This window comes from Aotus nancymaae, unplaced genomic scaffold, assembly GCF_030222135.1.
Source record: "Aotus nancymaae isolate 86718 unplaced genomic scaffold, 86718_ANA_hifiasm-v0.15.2.pri h1tg000010l, whole genome shotgun sequence".
NCBI lineage: Eukaryota > Metazoa > Chordata > Mammalia > Primates > Aotidae > Aotus > Aotus nancymaae.
In genome coordinates this window covers 28022043-28047050 of record NW_026988421.1, presented here as the reverse complement: position 1 = coordinate 28047050, position 25008 = coordinate 28022043, and the positions used below count along the sequence as shown (strand labels likewise).

Here is a 25008-nt window from a genome sequence, read left to right as displayed (position 1 = left end):
ATAAGTGTTCAGTGAAGAGGGCTGTAGAAGAATGTGGCTGAGAGCAGGCATCCAAATGGCAGGTTGCCTGGCTTCAAATCCTAGTTGGGCCATGTGGGACCAAAATTGAACATTTCCAAGACTTGGTTACTTCATCTGTGAAACAGAGGTAATAGTAATATCTACTTCATGATATAGGTAGTCCTCCTAATGCAGAGCCTAGCATTATACATGGAAACAATATTATTTATGTTGCTATTTAAGAAGCATATTGCAAAATAAAAGGAAACAGGTTTTTTTTTTTTTTTTTTTTTTTTTTAAGCAGTATAGGCCAGGTGCTATGGCTCACGCCTGTAACCTCAGTGCTTTGGAAGGCTGAGGCTGGAGAATCCCTTGAGCCCAGGAGTTTGAGACCAAGCTCATGAGACCCTGTCCCTACAAAAATAAAATAAAGTTAGCTGGGTGTGGTTATGTGCTCCTGTAGTCCCAGCTAGTCGGGAGGCTGAGGTGGGTTGATCACTTGAGCCCAGGAGTCCAAGACCAGTCTGGGCAACATGGTGAAACCCTATCTCTACAAAAAATACAAAACTTAGCCAGGCATGGTGGTTTGCATCTGTAGTCCTAGCCACTCAGGAAGCTGAGGCGAGAGGATCACCTGACCCCCATCTGGGGAGTTAGAAGTTGCATGAGTCAAGATTATGCCACTGCATTCCAGCCTGGGTGGCAGAGCGAGACCCTATCTCTAAAAAGAAACAAAGAAAAAGAAAAAAATATATTGCAACACTTTATACAGTTGGGTTCCAATTCTGGTAACAATATGTACATGTCCACATACATCACTGGCAGACACATGTGAAAATATTCACCAAAGGCCATCTTAGGGTGACGGGGTTATATGTCATTGATATTTTCCTTTTTGTACTTTCTTGCCATTTTGAATTATTTATTTATTTATTTATTTATTTAAAAAAAAAATTTTTTTTTTTCAAGATGGGGTTTCACCATGATGGCCAGAGCTGGTCTTGAACTCCTGACCTCAGGTGATCCACCCACCTCAGCCTCCCAAAGTGCTAGGATTACAGGCGTGAGCCACTGCACCCAGCACCCATTTTGAATTTTTTTTGCATAGAGCATGGGTTTCATTATCAGAAAAGAAAAAACTGAAAGGATAACTATGACTGATTTTTTTTTTTCCAGACAGAGTCTTGCTCTTTGTCATCCATGCTGGAGTGCAAGGGCGTGATCTTGGCTCACTGCAACCTCTGCCTCCTGGGTTCAAGCGATTCTCCTACCTTGGCCTCCCAAGTATCTGGGATTACAGGTGCCTGCCACCATGCCTGGCTAATTTTTGTATTTTTAGTAGAGACAGGGTTTCACCATGTTGGCCAGGCTGGTCTTGAACTCATGACTTCAAGTGATCCCCCTGCCTTGGCCTCCCGAAGTACTGGAATTTACAGGTGTGAGCCACTGGGCCCAGCCAAATCTTTCTTTTTCTTTTCTTTTATTTTCCTTTTTTTTTTTTTTTTTGAGACAGGGTCTCATTCTGTTACCCAGGCTGGAGTGCAGAGTTTCAGTCACGGCTCACTGCAGCCTCATCCTCCCTGGGCTTAGGTGATTCTCCCACCTCAGCCTCCCGAGTAGTTGGGACTACAGGTGCACGCCACCATGCCTGGCTAATTTTTCTATTTTTTGTACAGCTTGGGTTTCCCCATGTTGCTTAGGCTGGTCTCAAACTCCTGGACTCAAGCCATCTGCCTACCTCAGCCTCCCAAATCTCTGGGATTACAGGCTTGAGCCACCATGCCTGGCTACATGACTGAATTTTTAAAAGAACTTCTCAGAGGCTAGGGACAGTGAGCCCTGAGAAGTAACCGTAGGCCTCAAGTGCAGGTGTGAACAGGTTACCACTTCAAGGCATGCTCTCTGGTACTGAAGAGAATGTGTTTATTGGAACAGCTTTGGATAAGATAACAGTGATCTGCTTTCTTTCTTTCTCCCTTTTTTTTTTTTTTTTTTTTTGAGGCAGAGTCTTGCTCTGTCGCCAGGCTGGAGTACAATGGTGCGATCTTGGCTCACTGCATCCTCTGCCTCCTGGGTTCAAGCGATTCTCCTGCCTCTCAGCCTCCCGAGTAGCTGGGACTACAGGCGTACGTTACCACGCCCAGCTAATTTTTATATTTTTAGTAGAGATGGGGTTTCACCATGTTGGCAAGAATGGTCTCTATCTTTCAACCTCATGATTCGCCCACCTTGGCCTCCCAAGGTGCTAGGATTACAGGTGTGAGCCACCGCGCCCAGTCATAGACTGCTTTCTTACTCAGTTTCTTCATAGCTTTCTCAGGGGAAAATGACTGGCATCCCTAAGCCAGACACAGCACTGCTTGGGCTTCCCTGGGAGTGGTTCTCCACCACCAGGCCTGTCTTCTTGCCTTGCAGGGCAGACATGAGGACAAGCTTGTTGTTGAGGTTCTTTCCAGGACTCAAGTACCAGGAGACAGAATGGCCCTCCCTCGAGCGTTCTGATGAGGTTCAAGCAGCATTTCTGACTCCTTACAGAGCCCTCTCTCCAGGAGAATGACAATTGGAACTCAAGCCAGGGGAGGAAAAGGAAAGGGAGGGAATTCGGGTGCTTTTAAAGAGGGATTGCAGCACACCCAAGCAGTGGATTGTTGTTTTGCTGGCATGCAGCCAGTAGACTCCAAAACAGCAGTGGGGGGCTTTCTCTGCCTTATCCTGCTTGGCCCAGGGGAAGCTGCATACCTGGGGCACTGTGCCGGGCAGGGGATGCATCTCCAGGGGAGGCTGCAGCAATATTCCCTAGCCCCAGGCCTAACTCCGGTAGCCTGTATTTGAAGATTTAGGGAGAACAGGACGCTATCAACCTCCGGGGTCAACCGGGCATGTCTAGATCCTCCTGTACTGAGCACCATGGTGACCTGAACACAGGAAAACCTTTGTCCTTTGCTTCTCTTCACTGGGCCACTCACATCACACATTCATTGTCTTCTGTCCTTGGCTGGTACACTTTTATTCCTCCAAACAAATATAGCTTTATTGTTTTTCTAATTACAAAAAGGACATTTTAAAAATCCAGACAATACTGAAAATATGAAGAAACCAAGTTGCAGAACAATGTGTAGAGTAAAGTTTCATTTTTACTTTAAAAAAAGAAAAAAGTAGCTTTGCGCAGTGGCAGTATCGTAGCCAATGAGGTTTATCCGAGGCGCAATTATTGCTAATTGAAAACTTCCCAGTACCCCGCTATGACGACTTGAAATATAGTCAGCATTGGCAATGTTTGACAGTCTCTACGGAGACTGAATTAAATAAAAAAAAGAAAAAAGTATGACTTTGATTATACATGCTCAAAAGAAAGTCTTAAAGAGCGTATCAAATGTTAACAGAAAATGTTAATAGCTGAGAAATGGGATTGATGGGAAAAGAGATTTCTGTTTTTTGCTTTATACATTTCTTTGTTGTTTGACTTTCTTATAGTAAGACTATATTTGTAACTTAAATAAATATATATTGAAAACAAAAAATAAAAATATACTTTTGAGACAGCCATTTTTATTTGGTTATCATCCTTCTAGATATGTCTCTATACATAAAATAGGCAGTTTTACTAAATACTGTAAATACTGACATGCTTTCTTCATACAGCGTCATGTCATGGAAGTCTTTATAACTAAGTAAATGTAGCTTGGCTGGGCACAGTGGCTCACACCTGTAATCCCAGCACTTTGGGAGGCCGAGGCAGGTGGATCACCTGAGGTCAGGAGTTCAAGACCAGCCTGGCCAACGTGGTGAAACCCCGTCTCTACTAAAAATACAAAAATTAGCCAGGCAAGGTAGCAGGCACCTGTAATCCCAGCTATTTGGGAGGCTAAGGCAGGAGACTCACTTGAACCCAGGAGGTGGAGGTTGCAGTGAGCCGAGATCGCACTATTGCACTCCAGCCTGGACAACAAAAGCAAAATTCTGTCTTAAAAAAAGAAATATATATATATATATAGATATATATATATATGTGTGTGTGTGTGTGTGTGTGTGTATACCCACACATATATATATATGCACATATGTATATATGCACACATATACATATATATGCATAGCAGTGCTTATAATGGTTGTATGGCATTTCATTGTATGATACTAACATAACAAACCCCTCTAGTATAAATAGACTCCTCTCAATGAACTTTCAGATAGTTTCCAGTTTTCCCTATTTTAAACAACACTATAAGGTTGTTGCTCATATATGAACATCTTGGCAACTGTGTCCAATTATCTCAGAGTCAGTTCCTAAAGTGGGATTGGAGGTCACAAGGTCTGCACATTTTATAGTTTGGCACATGTGCCCAACTGTCCTCCTAGAAGGTGATTCCTCAAGGCAGGGTGGCCCCTGCCACAGTTGCCACTGTGTTCTCACCTGTGGTCATGGCCATTTGGCAGCCTAGGCACTAAAGAAGCACTGTGTAGTCTTTCAAGTCCATAAAATAAGACACAGGACTCTTCCCACCTTTGGTAGCTTTAAGGTTGGCTGCATTCCAATATTAAGGAAGTGCTTTGAGGCTGGAGGCCTACAGGCTACTCAGACTCTGTGGCCCTCGGAAAGCCCTGCACTACCTGAGTTCACCCTCACAACTCAGTCCCTTCTCCATCTCTTCAAGCAGGAAGAAATTTCCTGGAAGAGTCTGGCCTGAACACCAAAAGGTTTCACTCATGATTTATTACTACCTCTTCCTATAATCAAATCACCCAAAATTGGTTATTTGTAACCCCCTTCCTGTATCTGATTGGTAGGTAAACTTTGGAATTTGGGCAGATACATAGACAGCTGGGGGTCTGGTCTATACACAGATACTCAGAGGTAAGTACCTGCCTCATGTCCTGTCTCTGATTCAACAGCCCCTTCTGGGAGCACATTCAACAAGGGACTTAGACCAATCAGAGTGTGTCCAGAGAATGGTGGCTTTCAAACTGGCAAAACCTTTCAAAACTGTCCATCTATGAGGAATGGCTATAAAAGTGAAATAACTGGAAACATTCCAGTTTAAAGAAGGAAAGACTTTGAAATGGAGTATGTAGGGAGTTGAACTATGACCCACAACAGGTGTTTAAAAATATTTGACGTCTTGCCATATGGAAAAGGGATTTGACTTTTTCTTTGTTACTCAGAATAGAGAACTAGAAAGCTGTTAACTATTCATTGGGATGTAGAAGCAGTTTCTAATGTGGATAGGCACTGGGAGTCAGTAAACTCACCATCACTGAAGTTTTCCTAGTAGTCTGGGCAGTAGCTGGCACAGGCCCTTGTAGAGGGGATTTAAGCGATGGGTGTGGAGTTGGTGATTCGGGAATCTAGTCTGTCACACCCAGAGACCATTTATTTATTTATTTATTTAATTTATGTATTTGATTAATTAATTTATTTTTTGAGACAGAGTCTTGCTCTGTCGTCCAGGCTGGAGTGCAGTGGCACAATCTCAGCTCACTGCAGCCTCTGCCTCCTGGGTTCAAGCAATTCCCCTGCCTCAGCCTCCTGAGTAGCTGGAATTACAGGCACATGCCACTGTACCTGGCTAATTTTTGTATTTTTAGTAGAGATGGGGTTTCACCATGTTGGCCAAGTTGGTCTCGAACTCCTGACCTTGTGATCCACCCACCTTGGTCTCCCAAAGGAGACCATTTATTAATGCTGGTTTTTGTTTTTTGTTTTTTTTTCTAATCAGTATTTTTGTGATCCCTTGTTCTGTGCTCCAGTCTAGTTTCTTGCAAACAAGTCCTTCCTCCTTCTTCTTGATGCTCCCCAGGTCCTCCAGGTCTGACCCAGCTGGTGACTTCTGAGAACACCCATAAGTACCATAGCTGTGCTTCTTGGTATAAATTAATGCAGGAAGAAGGGGATTAGTTTCCTAAGCTGAAAATTAGAATCCTGGCTCCTCGAGGAAATATCTGCTCTGCCACTGTGGGTGGATTCTATGTCTGTGTCTCAGTTCTGCTGGATCCTTCTGTCTTCGTTCCTTTTTGTGTGAATAGTGACAGTGTTTTCCAGTGGTTGAATCTTTCAAATGAATAGCAGCTGCTTAATTTGTACAGTATTTTCAGTATACAAGGCAATTTTTATGTATTTTCTTTTCTTGGATTCTTAAAAAAAAACCTTCAAGGTAGACAGGATATCATCACATCTGTTTTGGTATGTGAAAAAATGGATGCAGAGAAGTTAAGTGACTTCTTCAAGGTTACACAGTAAGAAAATTATATCAGAGAATACAGCTAAGAGAGAAGACTCTTAAGTAATGCTTTTACCTTACCCTAAGTTGGCGAGTGACTGAGCTAAAGAGAAATTAATGTGTTTCATTTATCTTTTTTGGGGTTGCTGAGGATGAGGCCAACCAAAATTCTCTCTGGATTAAAAGTTGATGTTCAAGCAGGCAGAGTGCAGTGGCTCATGCCTATAATCCCTGCACTTTGGAAGGCCGAGGTAGGTGGATCACCTGAGGACAGATCAAGACCAGTCACAGGTAAGAACACAGTGGCAACTGTGGCAGGGGCCACCTTGCCTTGAGGAATCACCTTCTAGGAGGACAATTGGGCATATGTGCCAAACTGTAAAATGTACAGACCTTGTGACCTCCAATCCCACTTTGGGAACTGACACTGAGATAATTGGACACAGTTGCCAAGATGTTCATATATGAGCAACAACCTTATAGTGTTGTTTAAAATAGGGAAAATTGGAAACTATCTGAAAGTTCATTGAGAGGATTCTGTTTATACTAGAGGGGTCTGTTATGTTAGTAACATAACAGACCCCTCTAGTATGAATAGACTCCCATCTGATGAAGGCCTTCTTGCTGGTGAGGACTCCCTGCAGAGTCCCAGGGCGGTGCAGGACATGAATGGCAAAGGGGCTGAACTTGCTAGCTCAGGTCTCTTCTTATAAAGCCACCAGTTCCCACCCCTGCCACTCGCCCACCTCTGTGATAATCCATTAACTTATTCGTCTATATATGAAGGCAGAGCCCTCATGACCCAATCACCTCTTAAAGGCCCCACGTCTCAATACTGCCAGTTTGGAGATTGAGTTTCAACATGCATTTTGAAGGTGCAGACATTCAAATCATACCACCTAACTTCCTTGAATGTCCAGATTAGTGCCATTGCATTCGGAGTGATGCCACAGTAGCTGGCTGCTGGTACCACATAGCAGAGGGGTCAAGGAGGAGGATCATCTTTCTGACATTAAGTATATAGATAATACATAAATAAATTTCAGATTTTTTTTTTTTTTTTTTTTTTGAGACAGGATTTCTGTCTCCCAGGCTAGAGTGCAGTGGTGTGATCTTGGCTCACTGCAGCCCCAACCTCCCGGGCTCAAGTGATCCTCCCACCTCAGCCTCCTTCAGATCCTCCCACCTGAGCACACGCCACCACACCCTGCTAATTTTTGTTTTGTGTTTTTGTAGAGTTGGTGTCTTGCTATGTTGCTCAGACTGGTCTCAAACTTCTGGACTGTAGTGATCCACTTACCTCAGCCTCCCAAAGTGCTGGGATTACAGGCATGAGGTACCACATCTGACCTCAGATGTTAAAAACTTAAACTATACAGATAAACTCAAAGTCCTCTGTGACCATCCCACCCAATCTCAGGGACCTCCCTAAAGGAACCCACTTTATCCATTTGGTGTGAGTCCTTGCAGCTGGCCAGATTTTTTTTCCATGTATTCACCTTCTTCTAGGTACCTATGAAATGATTTGGGTTTCTATGGTTTTTTTTTTCTTTCTTTAATGTAAGTGAAACTGTACTGCCCTTCACAATTGGATTTTTTCAGTTGACAGTATGTTTTGAAGATGTTTATTTAATTTTTTTTACTGTTGCCTTTGATTTTATTGTGTGAATAAACCATAGTGTAACTATTCCCCTGGTCATGCACCTTTAGGTTGTTGCCATTTTTCCAGTATCACAAACAGTGCACAGATGCAGTGACCATCCGTGTTCATTCTTCCCTGTGACATGTTTTGCTCTAGGGTAGATACTTAGAAGTAGAATGATTGGGTCAAAGGGAAGGTACCTTTTGTATTAATAGATTCTGCTATTTGGTCCTCCAAAATGATCATACTAGTTTATAGGTCCCTGGCAACTAAATGTTTTCATTTGTTTTGTTTTACAGTGACAGGGTCTTGCTCTGTTTCCCAGGCTGGAGTGCAATGGTATGATTATAGCTCACTGTAACCTCAAACACCTGGGCTCAAACGATCCTCCAGCCTCCGCCTCCTGAGTAGCTGTGGGACTACAAGTGTGCACCACCATGCCTGGCAATTTTTAAATTTTTTTGTAGAGACAGGGTCTCACTGTGTTGCCCAGGCTGGTCTTGAACTCCTGGTCTCAAGTGACCTTCCTGCCTCAGCCTCCCAAAGCTGTGGGATTGCGGGTGTCAATCACTGCACCCAGTCTAAGTAGATTTAACTGGTCTCTTCAGAAAGAAGATGGAAGGGGTAGAAGCATGTGCTGGATTTTAAAGCTTCAAAGGATTTTTCTGTGATTTTTTTTTTTTTGTAATGGGGTCTTACATCTCACTATGTCACCCAGGCAGGAGTGCACTGGTGTGATCATGGCTCACTGTAGCCTCCACGTTCCAGGGCTTAGGTGATCCTCCCACCCACTTCAGCTTCCCGAGTAGCTGGGACCACAGGCATGTGCCACCACACCTAAGTTTTTTATTTTTTGCAGAGACAGGGTTTTGCCATGTTGCTGAGGCTGGTCTCAAACTCCTGTGCTCAAGTGATCCACCCACCTCAGCCTCCCAAAGTGCCAGGATTACAGGCATGAGCCACTGTACCTGGCCCTCCTGGCATTCTTTGGTTGAAATGTATATAGGACTACAAGTTTAAAACCTTAGTCCCTTTGGCTTTAAAAACAAAGAAGCCTGGGACCGAGCTCCGTGGCTCATGCTTGTAATCCCAGCACTTTGGGAGGCCGAGGTGGGTGGATCATTTGAGGTGACGAGTTTGAGACCAGCCTGGCCAATATGGTGAAACCTCGTCTCTACTAAAAATACAAAAATTAGCCAGATGTGATGATGTGGGCCTGTAATCCCAGCTATTCAGGAGGCTGAGGCATGAGATTTGCAGTGAGCTGAGATCGCTCCACTGCACTCCAATTTGTGTGAGACTGTCTCAAAGGAAAAAAAAGAACAAAGAGGCTTAGGCTCTGCCTTGTGTAGGTGGCAGGGCCTCATGCTGGTGAAGGAGAGAGAGGAATGAGGGCAGGTCTTGCCCAGTTACAAGTTTGTGGGGAGAAGATTCTTCCTTCTTGCACTGACAGGTGTCTAAACAGATGGAGCTGCTTAAAAAGAAATGTGAAAGCATCTGCTAGATTAGGACTCCAGGCTCTCTCTAAGGGGTAAGCACGGACCTGTGTTCTTTACAGGTGGGCATAGCACATATGGGTGAGTAAATGATAGTGACAGCTACCATAGGCCAGGTGAACCCTCCTGAGCTCTATGGGCAGTCAGGGTCCTTGCCCTCACTGTGGGGAGAATTAGGTTGTCCACTGTGTGCCCTGCCCATGTGGGCACAGGTGAGTGTTGGGTCCACAGTCTTTCTCTAGGGGAGCCATATCAGTCCAGTTCTGAAAGGTCTGTAGCCCCCTAGACTCGCTTTGGGGTGAGAGCCTACAGGGCGTCCGGCAGCCCGCCAGCCTCCCACCTCCCCTGCTGTGACCTGTATTCCAGTTTGCTGAGCTTCTCTGCTTATAAAGGGATTTTCCTTACACTTCACTGTTTGCCTTTATGATTGTGGCTTTGAGGGAGAAGAAGGAAGCTGAAAAGCGGGAGATTCTGGAGAAAATGCATAGGGAAGCAGTTTTGAGTCTCCTTTGGCTAGCTGTGCAATTCCTTTGATTCCAGGCAAAACCTGGAAGGAATAGCCTTTACATTTCCTTTCAGTTTTGCAAGAGCAAATATATCTTCTCTCAGTCTTCTTTATTTAATCATGTGGGACTGTGTATTCATTTCCCGTCTTCATGTCTTGCAACCACATTTAGCCAAATTAATATCAGACAGAGCTAGCTGAGGGAAGCTCTCTAACCAAACACTCAGTTGAACTTTTCAAGTGATCAAACTGCATCCAAAACTTTGAAAACGTAGGTGGGTGGGTGGAGGGGTTCTTGCTTCTACCCATGGGCATATTGGGAACTCTACAACTGGTCACCATCTGCACCATTTGTCCAGTTATGAAGAACTTTACCTTCTAACCCCAAGAGCTCCTCAATCACACGTACAGAGAATCTGTTTTGGGTTCCCCTCACCCCAGTTTGTTTGTTTTGTTGTTGTTTCTCTCTTAAAGAGAGTTTCTGGCTGGGTGCCATGGCTCACACCTGTAATCCCAGCACTTTGGGAGGCCGAGGCAGGTGGATCAACTGAGGTCAGGAGTTCAAGACCAGCCTGGTCAACAAATTTTGTATATTTAGTAATGAAACCCTGTCTCTACTAAATATACAAAAATTAGCTGAGCGTGGTGGCGGGCACCTGTAATCTCAGCTACTTGGGAGACTGAGGCAGAAGAATTGCTTAAACCCAGGAGGGGGAGTTTGCAGTGAGCCAAGATCGCGCCATTGCACTCCACCCTGGGCGACAGAGCAAAACTCCATCTAAATAAATAAATAATGGAGTTTCTGTCTTGGCTCTTCTTTGAAGTTTGATTGGAAGCCCTGCCGAGGGGCTGCTGTGCAGTCCTGGGATTATCCTTCCTCAGGAGCATCTGTCTGCTGTGCACTATGTGGGGAGAAAGGCAGGGGTGCCAAATTCTGTTGGTTTGTAACAAATTGTAGCTTCCGAGCTGGGTAGTATCCCATCTTTTCTTCTCCTTGCAGGAGTTCCACTGTTAAAGGGGAATTGCCCAGAATGTGTTTGTTTGTTTATTTATTTTTTTGCTCCTACGCTATTTATACATCATTGCATTCAACTTCTGTCCCAGTTCCTAGTGTGGCCCTTGCCTCACGACTCTGCTGCAGGGTTCTTTGGCTTGGGCTTGAGGAGGGGGTGTGGAGCCATGTAGGCAGGGAAGTGGAGGGAGGTGCTCACTCTCAGCTTTATTTGGATTCCTGGAGGAAGGAGAGTTGCTGTTCCCAGGAAGAGGTGAGTGTTGACCAGACAAGAAGAGGATCTGCGGCCTTCCTTTGGTGGGTGGCTGCTGTTAGGTCGAGGAAGGATTTGCCTGGATGAGGCTCTGGGTGTTCGTGCCAGCAGTGCCCTCTGTACAGTGCCTGGGGTTGCTCCTCCCTAAAATGAGGGTAGCATTGTGTGGGTGTGCTTAGGGCTCCAGAAATGTCATTTGTGGCTGTGCTATACCCCGTGGCCTCCTAAAACTTAGTAGGCTCTTCATTTCTGGCAGTAGACTAGGCACATGCATCCCCATTCTCCTCACTGGTTGGTCTAGAAATAAGGCTTGGGCCGGACGGGTGGCTCATGCCTGTAATCCCAGCACTTTGGGAAGCTGAGGCAGGTGGCTTACTTGAGGTCAGGAGTTAGCCTGGCCAACATGGCAAAACTCTATCTCTACTAAATACAGAAATTAGCTTGACATGGTGGCATGCACCTGTGGTCCCAGCTACTTGGGAGGCTGAGGCACAAGAATTACTTGAACCCAGTAGATGGAGGTTGCAGTGAGCCAAGGTTGTATTATTGCACTCCAGCCTGGGTGACAGAGAGAGACTCTGTCAGAAGAAGAAGAAGAAGAAGAAGAAGAAGGAGAGGGAGGGGGAGGGGGAGGGGGAGGGGGAGGGGGAGGAAAAAATTAGGCATGGGTTTTAGAAATTATGGTGGGCTTACAGAGAGATCCAGTGGGGGCAGTGGGCAGACTGAGTGCCCCCCATTAGAAGCACCTGGGCTAGGCAGAGGCCAACAGGACTGGCTTTGAACTTCACATCCTTCACTGCCTCAGCCAGAGATATTTCATTCAGCAAAACCCCCAGATTTTCTCCTCCTCTCAATGAGGAGTCATGAAGCTTCCAGGCCTGTACAGACCTGTAGTTCTGCCCCCATAAATATATATCTGCTCGTGGGCCTCTGTTGACTTGAGAAGGGGCTGTCTTCCAATTTCAGAGGAAGCTGAGCAGCCCACCGTGGCTGCAGCAGTAGAAGCTTGAGCCTTCTCAGGACGGAGGGTGGGTTAAGCAATGACCAGAGCCTCCCTACGAGTGTTGGCTTCATCCTGGAACTTCCAGAGCTGGGGCATAGGCTAACTGAACCTTTCCTCCTCAGCAGTCTGTGTCAGTGGGGACATGTCTGGCACATCTAGCATTTTGGGAAAGAACTGCTAAGCCCCCCTAGGACCTGCTCTGGATATTCACAGAGGACACTTAGGCCCTGGTAGTCGGAATGATTTGTGAACACCAAAAAGGCAAGAGGAGTGGAGCTTTTTCTTGACAGACTGTAATGGTTGTGCATTGTCAAATATTTGACCTCCAAAGTGACAGACCTGAGTCTGCCAGCCCACTTTGGGTCACCTTCCATTTTCCTGCTCTCTCAAAAAACACCTCTTGCAGACCAGCCACTCCTGTGACACCTGGCATAGTCCAGCTGCATTTCCTACCCTTGTTCTCTGTCCCTGGAAAGCACGGAATCATCTCAGAGCATACAGAAGAGCACCTGGAGAAAAGGGGCATTTGGCTTCACAGCGCCAAGCTTCACGTTCCTGGCTCCAAAAGGGAACCCTATTACCCTTCTCTCCACAGACCAAGCATGTTATTTCTGACCTTGGGGTGGGGCGTTAGTTTCCAGGCTACTGTGTAGAACATCCCGGGGCCTGTCCTTTTGCACAGAAGGGAGGCAGGCTGGCACTGTCCAGAGTTAGGATGAATTAAGAACTCCTGAAGACTACAACCATCTGATCTTTGACAAACCTGACAAAAACAAGCAATGGGGAAAGGATTCCCTGTTTAATAAGTGGTGTTGGGAAAACTGGCTAGCCATGTGCAGAAAGCAGAAACTGGACCCCTTCCTGACACCTTACACTAAAATTAACTCCAGATGGATTAAAGACTTAAACATAAGACCTAACACCATAAAAACCTTAGAAGAAAATATAGGCAAGACCATTCAGGACATAGGCACAGGCAAGGACTTTATGACCAAAACACCAAAAACATTGGCAACAAAAGCCAAAATAGACAAATGGGACCTAATCAAACTCCAGAGCTTCTGCACAGCAAAAGAAACAATCTTTCGAGTGAATCGGCAACCAACAGAATGGGAAAAAATTTTTGCAATCTACCCATCTGACAAAGGGCTAATGTCCAGAATCTACAAAGAACTAAAACAGATTTACAAGAAGAAAACAAACAAACCCATTCAAAAGTGGGCGAAGGATATGAACAGACACTTTACAAAAGAAGACATACATGAAGCCAACAAACATATGAACAAATGCTCATGATCACTGGTCATTAGAGAAATGCAAATCAAAACTACATTGAGATGCCATCTCACACCAGTTAGAATGGCGATCATTAAAAAATCTGGAGACAACAGATGCTGGAGAGGATGTGGAGTAACAGGAACACTTTTACACTGTTGGTGGGAGTGTAAATTAGTTCAACCATTGTGGAAGACAGTGTGGCTATTCCTCAAGGACCTAGAAATAGAAATTCCATTTGACCCAGCAATCCCATTACTGGGTATATATCCAAAGGATTATAAATCGTTCTACTATAAAGACACATGCACACGAATGTTCATTGCAGTACTGTACAATAGCAAAGACCTGGAACCAACCCAAATGCCCATCGATGATAGACTGGACAAGGAAAATGTGGCACGTATACACCATGGAATACTATGCAGCCATCAAAAACGATGAGTTTGTGTCCTTTGTAGGGACATGGATGAACCTGGAAACCATCATTCTCAGCAAACTGACACAAGAACAGAAAATCAAACACCACATGTTCTCACTCATAGGTGGGTGTTGAACAATGAGAACACATGGACACAGGGAGGGGAGCATCACACACTGGGGTCTGTTCGGGGGGAAATAGGGAAGGGACAGTCGGGGGTGGGGAGTTGGGGAGAGATAGCATGGGGAGAAATGCCAGATACAGGTGATGGGGAGGAAGGCAGCAAATCACACTGCCATGTGTGTACCTATGCAACAGTCTTGCATGTTCTTCACATGTACCCCAAAACCTAAAATGCAATTAAAAAAAAGAAGAACTCTTGAAGAATATATTTGTAAGAACTCTTGAAGAATTTGTTTCTCAGTGTTTCAAAGGCAGCACTATTTTACAAACAATAGCTGTTTTCTTCTGCATCCCCTCTCCTTAAATTTTGCTAACTTATTATATCCAGGACAGTCCAACTTCAAACCACCATGACTGGAGCTGGATGTCAGGGAGGTGGGGATGGGGTGATGGCCAATTGGAGGAGCCAGTTAGATTCTGTGTGCCTGTTCAGTGCCCCCCAAGTTTTCAGAGTTCTTGCTGGGAATTATTTGTTAATGGGGAATGAGACATGGAGGAATGAAATCTTTCTCCCAAGAGAGCAAGATGTAGAACTGTAACTAGCATTTTTTGTGGGGAAGGGGAGGGAGAGACTCCTTTTGCTACCCTGGAGTGGTATTTCCCTTCCAGTGAATGTGCCAACCAACATAGAAGTCTGAGGTAGCTGAGGGAGGTTTCTCCTGGTACTTGGGGGAAAGCTCCAAGGAGGGAAGAAAACAGAGATTGTCTACCCAGCCCTTACCTGGAACGGCGTTCTTTCGGACACTGGGTGGGGGAACCTCTGCTGTGTGGTTTGAGTGGAGGTCTCTGCGATTTTTGTCCTGACTTTTCAATGAAGTTACCTTGGGGAGTCAGAGAGAGGAAGCCAGCTCCTGTAACTGCTGGAACGAACAGCTGGGCCTCCAACTAAGGCATTATTAGCATTTGAAAACCCCTCTGAAGGGGCCCAGAGCTTCCCGGGGTGGGCGCTGGGGACTGAGTGCTGAGACCTCACAGTGGCTCCAACAGAATGGGGCCGAGTTTCCAGGGCATAAAGACCAGACCGGACTCAAGAATGAACCCATTGTGGCTTTGTCCCAGGCTTGAGAACTGTGACCAAGGCTCTTTCATTGTTAAGAAAGACCGTTTCTTGGCCACAGAAGAGCTCATAAGTCTGGTTCCTTCACAGGCAGAGCTGCGGAAGACCCTGCCCCTTGCTAGAAGGTTCTGTTAGTGTCCTGCTCTCCAGGCATTTCTGATGGAAGTTGTACTTTCTGCTTCCTGCTTTAACTCAAGAGTACCTTTGGCCAAAGCCAAATCACACATGCTCATGATCACACATGCTCAGGGTGGAACATGTTGGTCCTAGAGCAGCACCAACTCCCTCTTCTTGCCTTAGAGTCCCCCTCTCCCAGCTGCCTAAATTAAGCCCCTTCCCAAGTTATGAAGCCTGCACAAAGTGCTTTTTGGTCATTCTGGTTTAAACAGTTTGGGTTTGCACAATATTTTTAAAGCATGTTAATTCTGGTTAAAATGTCAAAGGTCATGGCTCCAAATCTTTCCAGTCTTTTCCCTGTTTCTAGCCTAAATAAATCCCCACCCAGTTTGGGGTATGTTTCCAGACATCAGATAGGGATGCAAAGGTCCAGGCAACTGGCCCATCTGTTTCTTAAACCAGGAGCAATGGTGCCACCTACTGGGCACTTGCTGGTAGCTACAGGCTCTGTGGCCAGTTCTGTTTTCTGGTGACTTGGGTGGGAGTGTATCTGTACTGTATTCCAGTACACGAGTAATAACACACTGTAGTAGAAAGCACACTGAGTAGGCACGCTATTTCTGCTAACAGGCTTGGATATTGTGTTTGGGAAAGCTGCCCAGGGTCACAACTAGTTAGGGATGGAGCCAAATAGAAACAGGGCCTCCCAACTCCAAAGTTCACCACTATGCCAGGGTTTGCCAAAACCAGCAGGCGAGTTCAGCTGGTAACTGCACAAGAGTGGTAACTGGTAGCATGAATAGTGAGGCCACTTTTCTCTCTTCAGTTCTCTCTTTTTTTTTTCTTTTTTCTTTTTTAAAAGATGGGGACTTACTATGTTGCCCAGGCTGGTTTCGAACTCCTGGGCTCAAGCAATCCTCTCGCTGGGCCTCCCAAAGTGCTAGGATTACAGGCATGAGCCACCATGCCTGGCCCAGTTTGTTTTCTCTCAGTCTTGGTGATTTTGTCTTAGCTCGATATGACTCTTTAAATCTTGAACAGCTCTTTGACTCTTGTTTATTTCAGTTTTTAAATAATATTAAATGGGCAACAATATCAGCTAGAAATTAATAACATTTTATTATCATATTATCCTGAAGGTATCAAATTGTCTTCCACTTAATGGTAAGCAACACTAGTTTTCCATTTATTTTTCTTATTTAGTATAGTGATATGAAGTTACCTTTTCAGAGTAAGTTTGTTTAAGTTAAAAAGTTAATTTTAGGAGAAAAATACAGGTAGGTAATGGTACAGATGGTACACAGATATGGCAAACATCCTGATGGGTGTTGTGGATAACCCCAAAGTCTGGGAGGTGTTGGGCCATGCCCATCATCACTGATGTACTGTGAGACCTTGTGCAATCTCAAGCATCCTTTTCTCATTTGTAGAAAAGAACATGCTGATAGGTGATTGTTCAGGTCATGTAGACATATACAGTGCTGTGATGTGTCAGCATTATGGGTCAGGTTTCTCCCAGGCCAGGCTGCTGAGCTTGGGGTGGTGGGAACAAGGAATTTAGAGGCTTGGCCTTGCTTCCCTTACTTTGTCTCTGCCCCAAGATTCCTTCCTTTTGCCTGCTATATACTGTTTTTTAATAACAGATTTATTGAGATACGATTCACATACCATGTAACTGACAGTTGTGAAACTGTCACCATAAATAAAAAGAACCCCCTATTGGTCACTCCCTATTCCCTCCAAACATCACAGCCTTAGACAACCACTAATCTCTCTGTTTCCATAGATTTGCCTATTCTGGACATTCCATATGGATGGAATCATATAACATAAGGTGTTTTATGACTGGCTTTTTTCACTTAGCATAATGTCTTTAAGGTTCATGTTATAGTATATATTAGTATTGATTACTTTTTATTGCCAGATAATACTTGTAATTGCTATCATTTTTATTTTAAACATTCTAGTGGGTATGACGTGGTGGTGTCTCATTGTGGGTTTTTTCTTTTCTTTTGTTTTTTGAGACAGGGTCTCACTCTGTCACCCAGGCTGGAGTATAATGGTGTGACCAGAGCTCACTGCAGCCTCCAGATCCTGGGCTCAAACAATCCTCCCACCTCAACCTCCTGAGTAGCTGGGACTACAGGTGTGGGCCACCACATCCAGCTAATTTTTTTTTGTTGTTTGTATTTTTTTGTAGAGATGGGGTTTTGCCATATTTGCCCAGGCTGGTCTCGAACTCCTGGCCTCAAGCAATCCTCCCACCTTGGGAGGCCACTGGACTGGCCTCATTGTGGTTTTGATTTGCATTCCCCTGATGGTCACATTGAGGGCCTTTTTATGTGCTTATTAGCCATTTGTATATCTTTGGTTTTTTTTCCAACCGAGTCTTGCTCTGTCTGCAGGCTGGAGTGCAGTGGCACAATCTTGGCTCACTGCAACCTCTGCCTCCTGGGTTCAAGCAATTCTCTTGCCTCAGCCCCCCTAGTAGCTGGGATTACAGGCTCATGCCACCACGCCTGGCTAGTTTTTGTATTTTTAGTAGAGATAGGGTTTCACCATGTTGCCCAGGCTGGTCTTGAACTCCTGACCTCAGGTGATCTGCCTGCCTTGGCCTCCTAAAGTGTTGGGATTACAGGCATGAGCCACCACACCTGGCCTTTTATTTCTTTTTTCTTGCCTAATTGTCCTGGCTTGCAACTCTAATACAGTGTTGAATAGAAGTGGTGAGAGTAGGGATCTCTGTCATGTTCCTGATCTTAGAGGGAATTAGTTCAGTCACTCACCATCAATCAAGTATGATGTTAGCTGTGGGGTTTTTTTGTTAATGCCCTTTATCAAGATGAGGAAATTCTATCTATTACAAGTCTGAGTATTTTTATCATGAAAAAGATCTTGTCAAATGGTTTTTCTGTGTCTACTGACATAATCATATAGTGTTTTTTTTTATAACCTCTATTCTGTTGATATATTACATTGATTTCCTTATGCATAACTAACCTTGCATTTCTAGGATAAATTCTACTTGGTCATTGTGTATAACCCTTTCTATATGTTGCTGGGTTCTGTTTGCTGGTATTTTGTTGAGGATTTTGTTTTTATATGCATAAAGTATATTGGTCTGTAGGGTTTTTTTTCCCCTTGTCTTACCTTTGCTTTTGATATCAGAGTAGTATTGTTTTCATACAATGAATTAGAAAGTATTTCTTCTTTTATTTTTTGGAAGAGTTTGCAAAAAGTTGATATTAATTCTTCTCTAAATGTTTAGCAGAATTTACCAGTGGAGTCATCTGGTGGTCCTGGACTGTTAGTATGTGTGTATGTTGTTAGGGGGGTTAATTACTTATTCAGTCCTTTCACCTGTTGCATTGTTTCTTGCTTGTAGAACATGCAGGCTACTTGTAGAAACACACTTACATAAAAGGAGAGGAATTCTGGGAAGAGTGGGCCTAGCAGGAATTTGGAAATTTAGGAGTTTCCAGTTGGCTCTACCTGGAGCTGTGCCTTCTCCTCTCCCCTGTATTATCACATCTCAGAGGAAATAGTCTTCCTTCTCTTGCCTGAATGAACACCATTAAGGTTAGAATCAATAACCTGAGCTGTATCTTGGATGGAAAAGATTTGTGTGTGTGTGTGTGTGTGTGTGTGCGCGCGCGTGTGTGTGTGTGTTCTGCGTTATCTTAAATATTGATAAAAAGTGAAGGTACCTCAACTGTTGAGATTCCCAGATCATGAATGACAGACCACAGTGAACTCTGGAATAGCCATTTAAAGAATGAGACAGCTCTCTATGTGCTGGTGAGAAGTGAGGTCATGCTCGCTTCAGCAGCACATATACTAAAATTGGAACAATACAAAGATTAGCATGGCCCTTGCACAAGGATGACATGCAAATTCGTGAAGCATTCCATATTTTTTTAAAAAAAGAAGTGATCTCTAAGATATGTAATTAAGTGAAATCTGCAGATTAGTGTGCTTCCATTTGTGTAAGGACAAAACATGGATGGCAGTCTGTGGACACATAGGCTGGTAACGCAGAGCACCTTGGCACCCACAATGAGAGTCAGAGCTGGTGGGAGACTTAATACCCGTGGGGTTGTTTTCCCTTGTGGTTATGTGGCCTTAAACAAAACGCTTTCTAAAGTAATGGGCATGTGTGACATGCAGTGGTGTGCCTGTGAGTAGGCTGTGCCCTCATGCCAATAGCTACCCCTTGGCAGAATCTGAACATCTCAGAGACATGGCCTGAGGACCCTCGCGAGTTGTCTTGGCCACGGTGTGGGAGGCACTATCTGGACCTCCATTTACTTGAAGCCTAGTGTTCCTCAGGAATTCCTACGTCTACCTGTGGGAAACTGGTGAGAGACCTCGAAGGTCCTCCAAGGTTGGATGTTTCCTTCTGAGCGCGGTTTCAGCAACACAGAAATCCTGGTCTGTTTCTCCAAGGCAAAGGGCTTTCATTACCCTGTTGCCTCCCTGTGGACTTCTGGTCAGGTTCCCCCACAGAAAAGCACTTTATTCTTTCTTGGCAGATCCAACCATGGCTCCTGCCTCCCACCATGAGTCAGGGTGTTGGGGAAGTAAAGCAGATGCCAGAAGTCTTTTGGGCTTCCCAGGCCAAGGGAGCTTCCACACTAATAACCTGTCCTTTTCCGTTTAAGGCTGACAGAATTGGCAAGCAGGAACAATTTGGGTTTTTGGAAATATCCACAAACTCTTTGCTTCCATCCACCTGGAGTGAATGCTTCTCTTCCTTCACAGGGGCTACCCTAAGAGTCTGGGAAACCTCCCAGCTTGGGCTAGTGAGATCCCAGGCCACATTCCAGGCCTGGATCTGGGGCCTCCAACACTGAGGATCCTTGTGTCTCTCCCACAGAGAACACCTTCTGCAGTGGGGACCACGTGTCCTGGCACAGCCCTTTGGATAACAGTGAGTCAAGAATTCAGCACATGCTGCTGACAGAGGACCCACAGATGCAGCCCGTGCAGACACCCTTTGGGGTAGTTACCTTCCTCCAGGTAAGGCACAGGTTGGACGTTGGCTCAAGCCTTCCCGTGGGAAAGGTCCTGGCAGGACAGGGATGCTTGAAGAGGGGGAGTGAAGGGAGGGGAGGTTTCCTTTGGCCTCCTCCTGATTTCTGTTTCCTCTGATGGTTTATCAGGTAGATTTAGATGGTCCGATTTAACCTGCTGAGATGGGAGAAGGGGGGAGGGGAGGAAGCCATTTGGGTGGAAGAGAATGGCTGTAGCTGAGGGAGTAACGGGGGTGGGAGGTATTCTGTGAACAGGGAAGACCCAGTCTCGGGAACAGGACTTTACAGCAGGAAGCCAGCTCTGGGTCATACTTGCTGTTTCTCAGAAGCTGTGGGAACCTGCCCAGCTTTGACCAGTGCTTCTTTTTGGTCACAATGAAGTCTGCGTGAAGTTTCCACTGATTCCCTTGATATTTACACCAAGGCCTAACCCCTAAGAAGGAAGGGAGGAGTTTCTCTGCAAGTGCTAGAACCTGTTGGTGATGGTTCCAAGACTAATAGGTCTCAAAGTCTCTTGTTTACATTTCCCATGATACCAGACTGGGTAGGAACAGCTCCCTGAACCTCCCCTACTTCCAGAGACATGGCCTGAGGACCCATCTTGAGTTGCTCAGGCCTTGGTTTTCTCTGCAGCCGAGAGCTAGACTTGGTGTCACCCAGACACAGCAAGGGCAAGGGTCAGGCCTCAGGGCCGGCCTGTGGACCCAGCCATTTCTCAGCCAGGGAGCCACTCCCTCCTAAGGGAACCATCCCATCTTGGATGCACCAACTTCTGAGCACAGATCCTGTGTGTGGTCTCCCAATTAGAGGTGACTCAGAGAACCTGGGTAGCTGACCCTTCTTGGGATGGGGGCCAGCCATTAACACACAGTGGCTTTCTATCCTGGGCCTTAGATCGTTGGTGTCTGCACTGAGGAGCTACACTCAGCCCAGCAGTGGAACGGGCAGGGCATCCTGGAGCTGCTGCGGACAGTACCTGTGTGAGTACTCATGCAAGGTGGGAGCCTGGCTCCCTGGGCCTGGGGGTGAGAGTCCCTCTGTCACCCTCCATGTGGGGCTCCCTTTTGCATTGTTACTTCAGGCCCTGGTTTTTCATATCAGGGCTTTCTGACGACTCACTCCCTGACAGTCCCTTACCACAAACTAGTCCCCTGTGTCCTGGGCCTAAGGCAGCAAACAGGTCAGGCTGTAGGCCCAGCCCATCAGCCCCAGACCCTCAGTTACCATCGTATCCCCTTTCCTTGTCCACAGCGCTGGAGGCCCCTGGCTGATAACTGACATGCGGAGGGGAGAGACCATATTTGAAATCGATCCACACCTGCAAGTATGTCTTGAGTGAGGAAAACCTTTCTAGCACCCTGTGCCTAGGCCTCTTCCAAATAACACTGGCTTTCATCCTGGGAAAATGGAGGAGCTTTATGTGTGAGTGAGTAGAAATATGGCATCATTTGGAACTTGTCCCCTGAATTCTGTGGAGCACATAGGGAGCAGAAATTTCAGCCTAGGAAAGCTAGTCCTCAGACATATATGTATTTTTGCATTTTAAAAGGATGATTCTATTGTATGTAAAATATATATTGGCTTGAAAAATTAGATTACCAGCAATAAAAGATAAATATAGTGGATATTGCTTGCTTGCCCAGTATTCATTCACCTGCCTCCCAGACTCTCAGGGAGCCACCATGGCCACCACCGCTCTGTACCAGACAGTAGTGTAGGTGATACTGACTCCATGGCCCACCTGCAGGAGTGAGCGCTAATTGGTTAACGATCTCATCCCCCTTTTCGCTGCATTTTCTGTCTTGGACAGTCAGATGCAGAGCTCCTACCCTGAAAAGGTTGGAACCCTAGACAGACAGTCTGGCAACTGCCCATTCCCTGTGGCCTACCTGGACAGTGTTTCAGTGTCATCTTTGCTGTTTTAGAAGCATTTCTTTAGCATGCAGGTGAATTTTGAAAGCCACAAGAATGTAACTACCTTTCTTTGTCTTTTTTTTTTTTTTTTTTTTTTGAGATGGAGTTTCACTCACTCCAGTCTGTTGCCCAGACTGGAGTGCAATGGCACAGTCTCGGCTCACTGTAACCTCTGCCTTCTGGGTTCAAGCAATTCTCCTGCCTCAGCCTCCTGAGTAGCTGGGATTACAAGTGCCTGCCACCATGCCCAGCTAGTTTTTGTATTTTTAGTAGAAATGGAGTTTCACCATGTTGGCCAGACTGGTCTTGAACTCCTGACCTCAGATGATCCGCCTGCCTCGGCCCCCTAAAGTGCTGGGATTGCTGGTATGAGCCACCATGCCTGGCCCATAACTGCCTTTTTTTATGGGCTTCTCCTGAAGCAGGAGCCACAGACAGCTAATGATGTGCCTGCCATGTGTCTGGCTCCATCTACTCCCCTGACAAAATGCAGGTCATTGCCATCTCTAAACCTTTCATTCTTCTGTTAAAAAATCTGGTAGGCCACAGGCAGCTGCCAGGAGTTCCATGTGTTAAAAGCAAGAGAGAGGTGGCAGATGGACATGTAACCAGCAGCCCCTGAGTTCTTCACTGTAGACTTGTGAGTTCTTGGGCATAAATCCTCTTCATTCACAGATGATGCTCCTCTGTTTTCCTAGTGCCTTTAACACTGAACATTTCAAACTGCTGCCAGGATCCTCTGTTCTCTCTACTTTAAACTTGATTTCCTTGTATCTTCTGCATATTCAAGAACCAAGAATGCTGTGTTTCCCTAGGCCCTTGTCCTGTAGCTGCACTGGGATCCGTCATGGGGCACTGTGAGCCATTGTTTGGTCTCTGTCATAAGTACCAAGTACTTAAAAAGAACCTGGTTCTTGCACTAGTAGGGTAAGCAGCCGTCCTTCCATGCCAAGAGCTGTTCTCCTTCCTAGTCAGCAGACTCCCTTGAGAGTAGCTGGCAGAACCCGGAGCACCTAGTGGTCTTTAAAAAGCAAGCTGAGATCCCATAGGGAGAAAGGACAGCTTTCTTTCCTGGTGGTGCTGTGCACCAAGTGTAAACTCCTCTGTATTCACTGTGCCTTTCTGGGGCCTGCTTGCTATCAGTCCACTTAGAGCTGGCATATGTTCCTGTGATCTGAGCCCTACACTAACAAGCTGTGTGCCCAAACAAGTCCCTCACCTTTCTGAGTCTTAGCTTTTTCTTTTTACTTATAAAGTAAGTGGGCTGGACAAGTTGAGCCAAGAATTGTCAATCTGCAACTCTTTACCTAAGTGAGGGACCCCAGGGCAGCCAGTGGAGAGGAAAAAGCTCAGGTTATCCCCTGAGCATACTAGGGTATACATGCTTCCCACCCAGAGTACACAGAGCATTTCCCTGCTTAGCCTCTTCCTGCTTGGAACCTCCAGCTTTGCCCAGGCCAGCGTTAGCACTTGGAAGGAGGAGATAACTGATGGGAAGGAGGCGTCTGGGGCAGAGCCACTTGCTGAGTGGTCCCAGAAAATAAGGACAGTATCTGTGCTTTCCCCAGATGGGCTCCCAGGCTGACCAACAGGCCAGTGGAGCCGGGAAGCACAGATTCTTGTTGAGGTGCTCAGTCACAAGCTTTATTTGGTCTACATGGGCATAGAGCCTTCCAGATGACTTTTAATTCAAGGCCCAGCATCACAGAACTGATTAACCAGAAAATCCAGGAATGTTTTGAGTACAACTCTTCTTTGAGGTCATTTGGAGAGTGTTTGGACTCAGCAATACCAAGGCCTGCACAAAGGCAGGGTCTCGGTGTGGAAAGGGCATCTGCAGATAGTCACTGCACTCCAGGCCCCCATTTCAGTCTAAGAAATAGGAAGCAATCTCCATCCGGAGTCCTTTGCCAAACAAGGGAACCAATGCAGCTGGGGGAAGAGTCCGGCCTTCTGCTCTCTGGTGGCTCTTCCTTGTGTGACCACACCCTCTAGCTGTTAGAAGGAGAAACTGCAGGTGCGGCCTCTTGCCTGTGGCAGGCTTCCACCCTGTCTTCTACAGCAGTGACTGGGAGGTTCTGGCTGGAAGATTGGGAGGAGAGGAAGGATCACACCTCTCCTCAGAGGAGTAGGTTCTCTCATGGCCACATCAGCTCGACCAGTCAGTCCGACGGGGACAGGTTTGGGGCTCTGAAACAGGTAGAGGCCATTGTACTGGAAGGTTGATTGTAGAGATGCTTCACTTGGGATTTGGATTCCTCCTGGTTTCCCCAATCCCTCATTCCCCTGGAGGAGTCTAAGAGCTGGCAGAGACTATCATGCATTGGTAACCAGGGCAGAACAAGGTCAGAGACCCTGCTCTTCCAGCATCTGTCCTGTGCTCAGCACCATAAGGGCTCAGTAAATACTGAGTGGTGGCTGAAAGGATGGTGACCTTGGGCCACTAGTTCTCTGAAAGAACTCTGGCTCTTTGGCTCTTTTCAAGCAGGAGAGAGTTGACAAAGGCATTGAGACAGACGGCTCCAACCTGAGTGGTGTCAGTGCCAAATGTGCCTGGGATGATCTGAGCCGGCCCCCCGAGGATGACGAGGACAGCCGGAGCATCTGCATCGGCACACAGCCCCGGCGGCTCTCTGGCAAAGGTGGGAGCCATCACCCAGCCTTCTCCCAGCCTTTCTCCTTCCTTTTCCCCAGGCCTGTTTTCCAGGCTCTCTAGGATGGGTCTCTAACAAAAACAACCCATTCAATGGTTTATTTCCTGGCATGATTTAAACAGCAAGTGAAGTCTTCCAGCAGGGTGGAATTAAGGGAGCTTTATTGGCCCATTTCTAGCTGTGTTTCCTGTGTGTATTTCAAATGCATCACCAGCAGGCAGCATT

The 25008-nt window shown here is 45.9% G+C and overlaps 1 protein-coding gene and 2 non-coding genes across 7 annotated transcripts in view; all 3 read left to right on the top strand.

The window, feature by feature from the left end:
* The window catches only part of SUFU (SUFU negative regulator of hedgehog signaling), a 121721-nt gene that overhangs the window by 60019 nt on the left and 36694 nt on the right, over window positions 1–25008 (top strand). For 3 of the 5 annotated variants that reach the window (XM_012439578.3, XM_012439580.3, XM_012439576.3), the window contains exons 4-7: window positions 20059–20201; window positions 21110–21195; window positions 21467–21539; window positions 24615–24771. In XM_012439578.3, coding sequence (XP_012295001.1) covers window positions 20059–20201; window positions 21110–21195; window positions 21467–21539; window positions 24615–24771 — 459 coding nt within the window. The remainder of the gene's footprint in view (window positions 1–20058; window positions 20202–21109; window positions 21196–21466; window positions 21540–24614; window positions 24772–25008) is intronic. The other 2 variants (XM_012439579.2, XM_012439577.2) reach the window with 1 other exon arrangement.
* Window positions 3158–3296, top strand: LOC135274130 (U4 spliceosomal RNA). Its single transcript, XR_010341924.1, has one exon. It is a non-coding gene; the product is annotated as a U4 spliceosomal RNA (small nuclear RNA).
* LOC135274045 (U6 spliceosomal RNA) lies at window positions 18996–19099 on the top strand. The gene has a single exon (XR_010341861.1). It is a non-coding gene; the product is annotated as a U6 spliceosomal RNA (small nuclear RNA).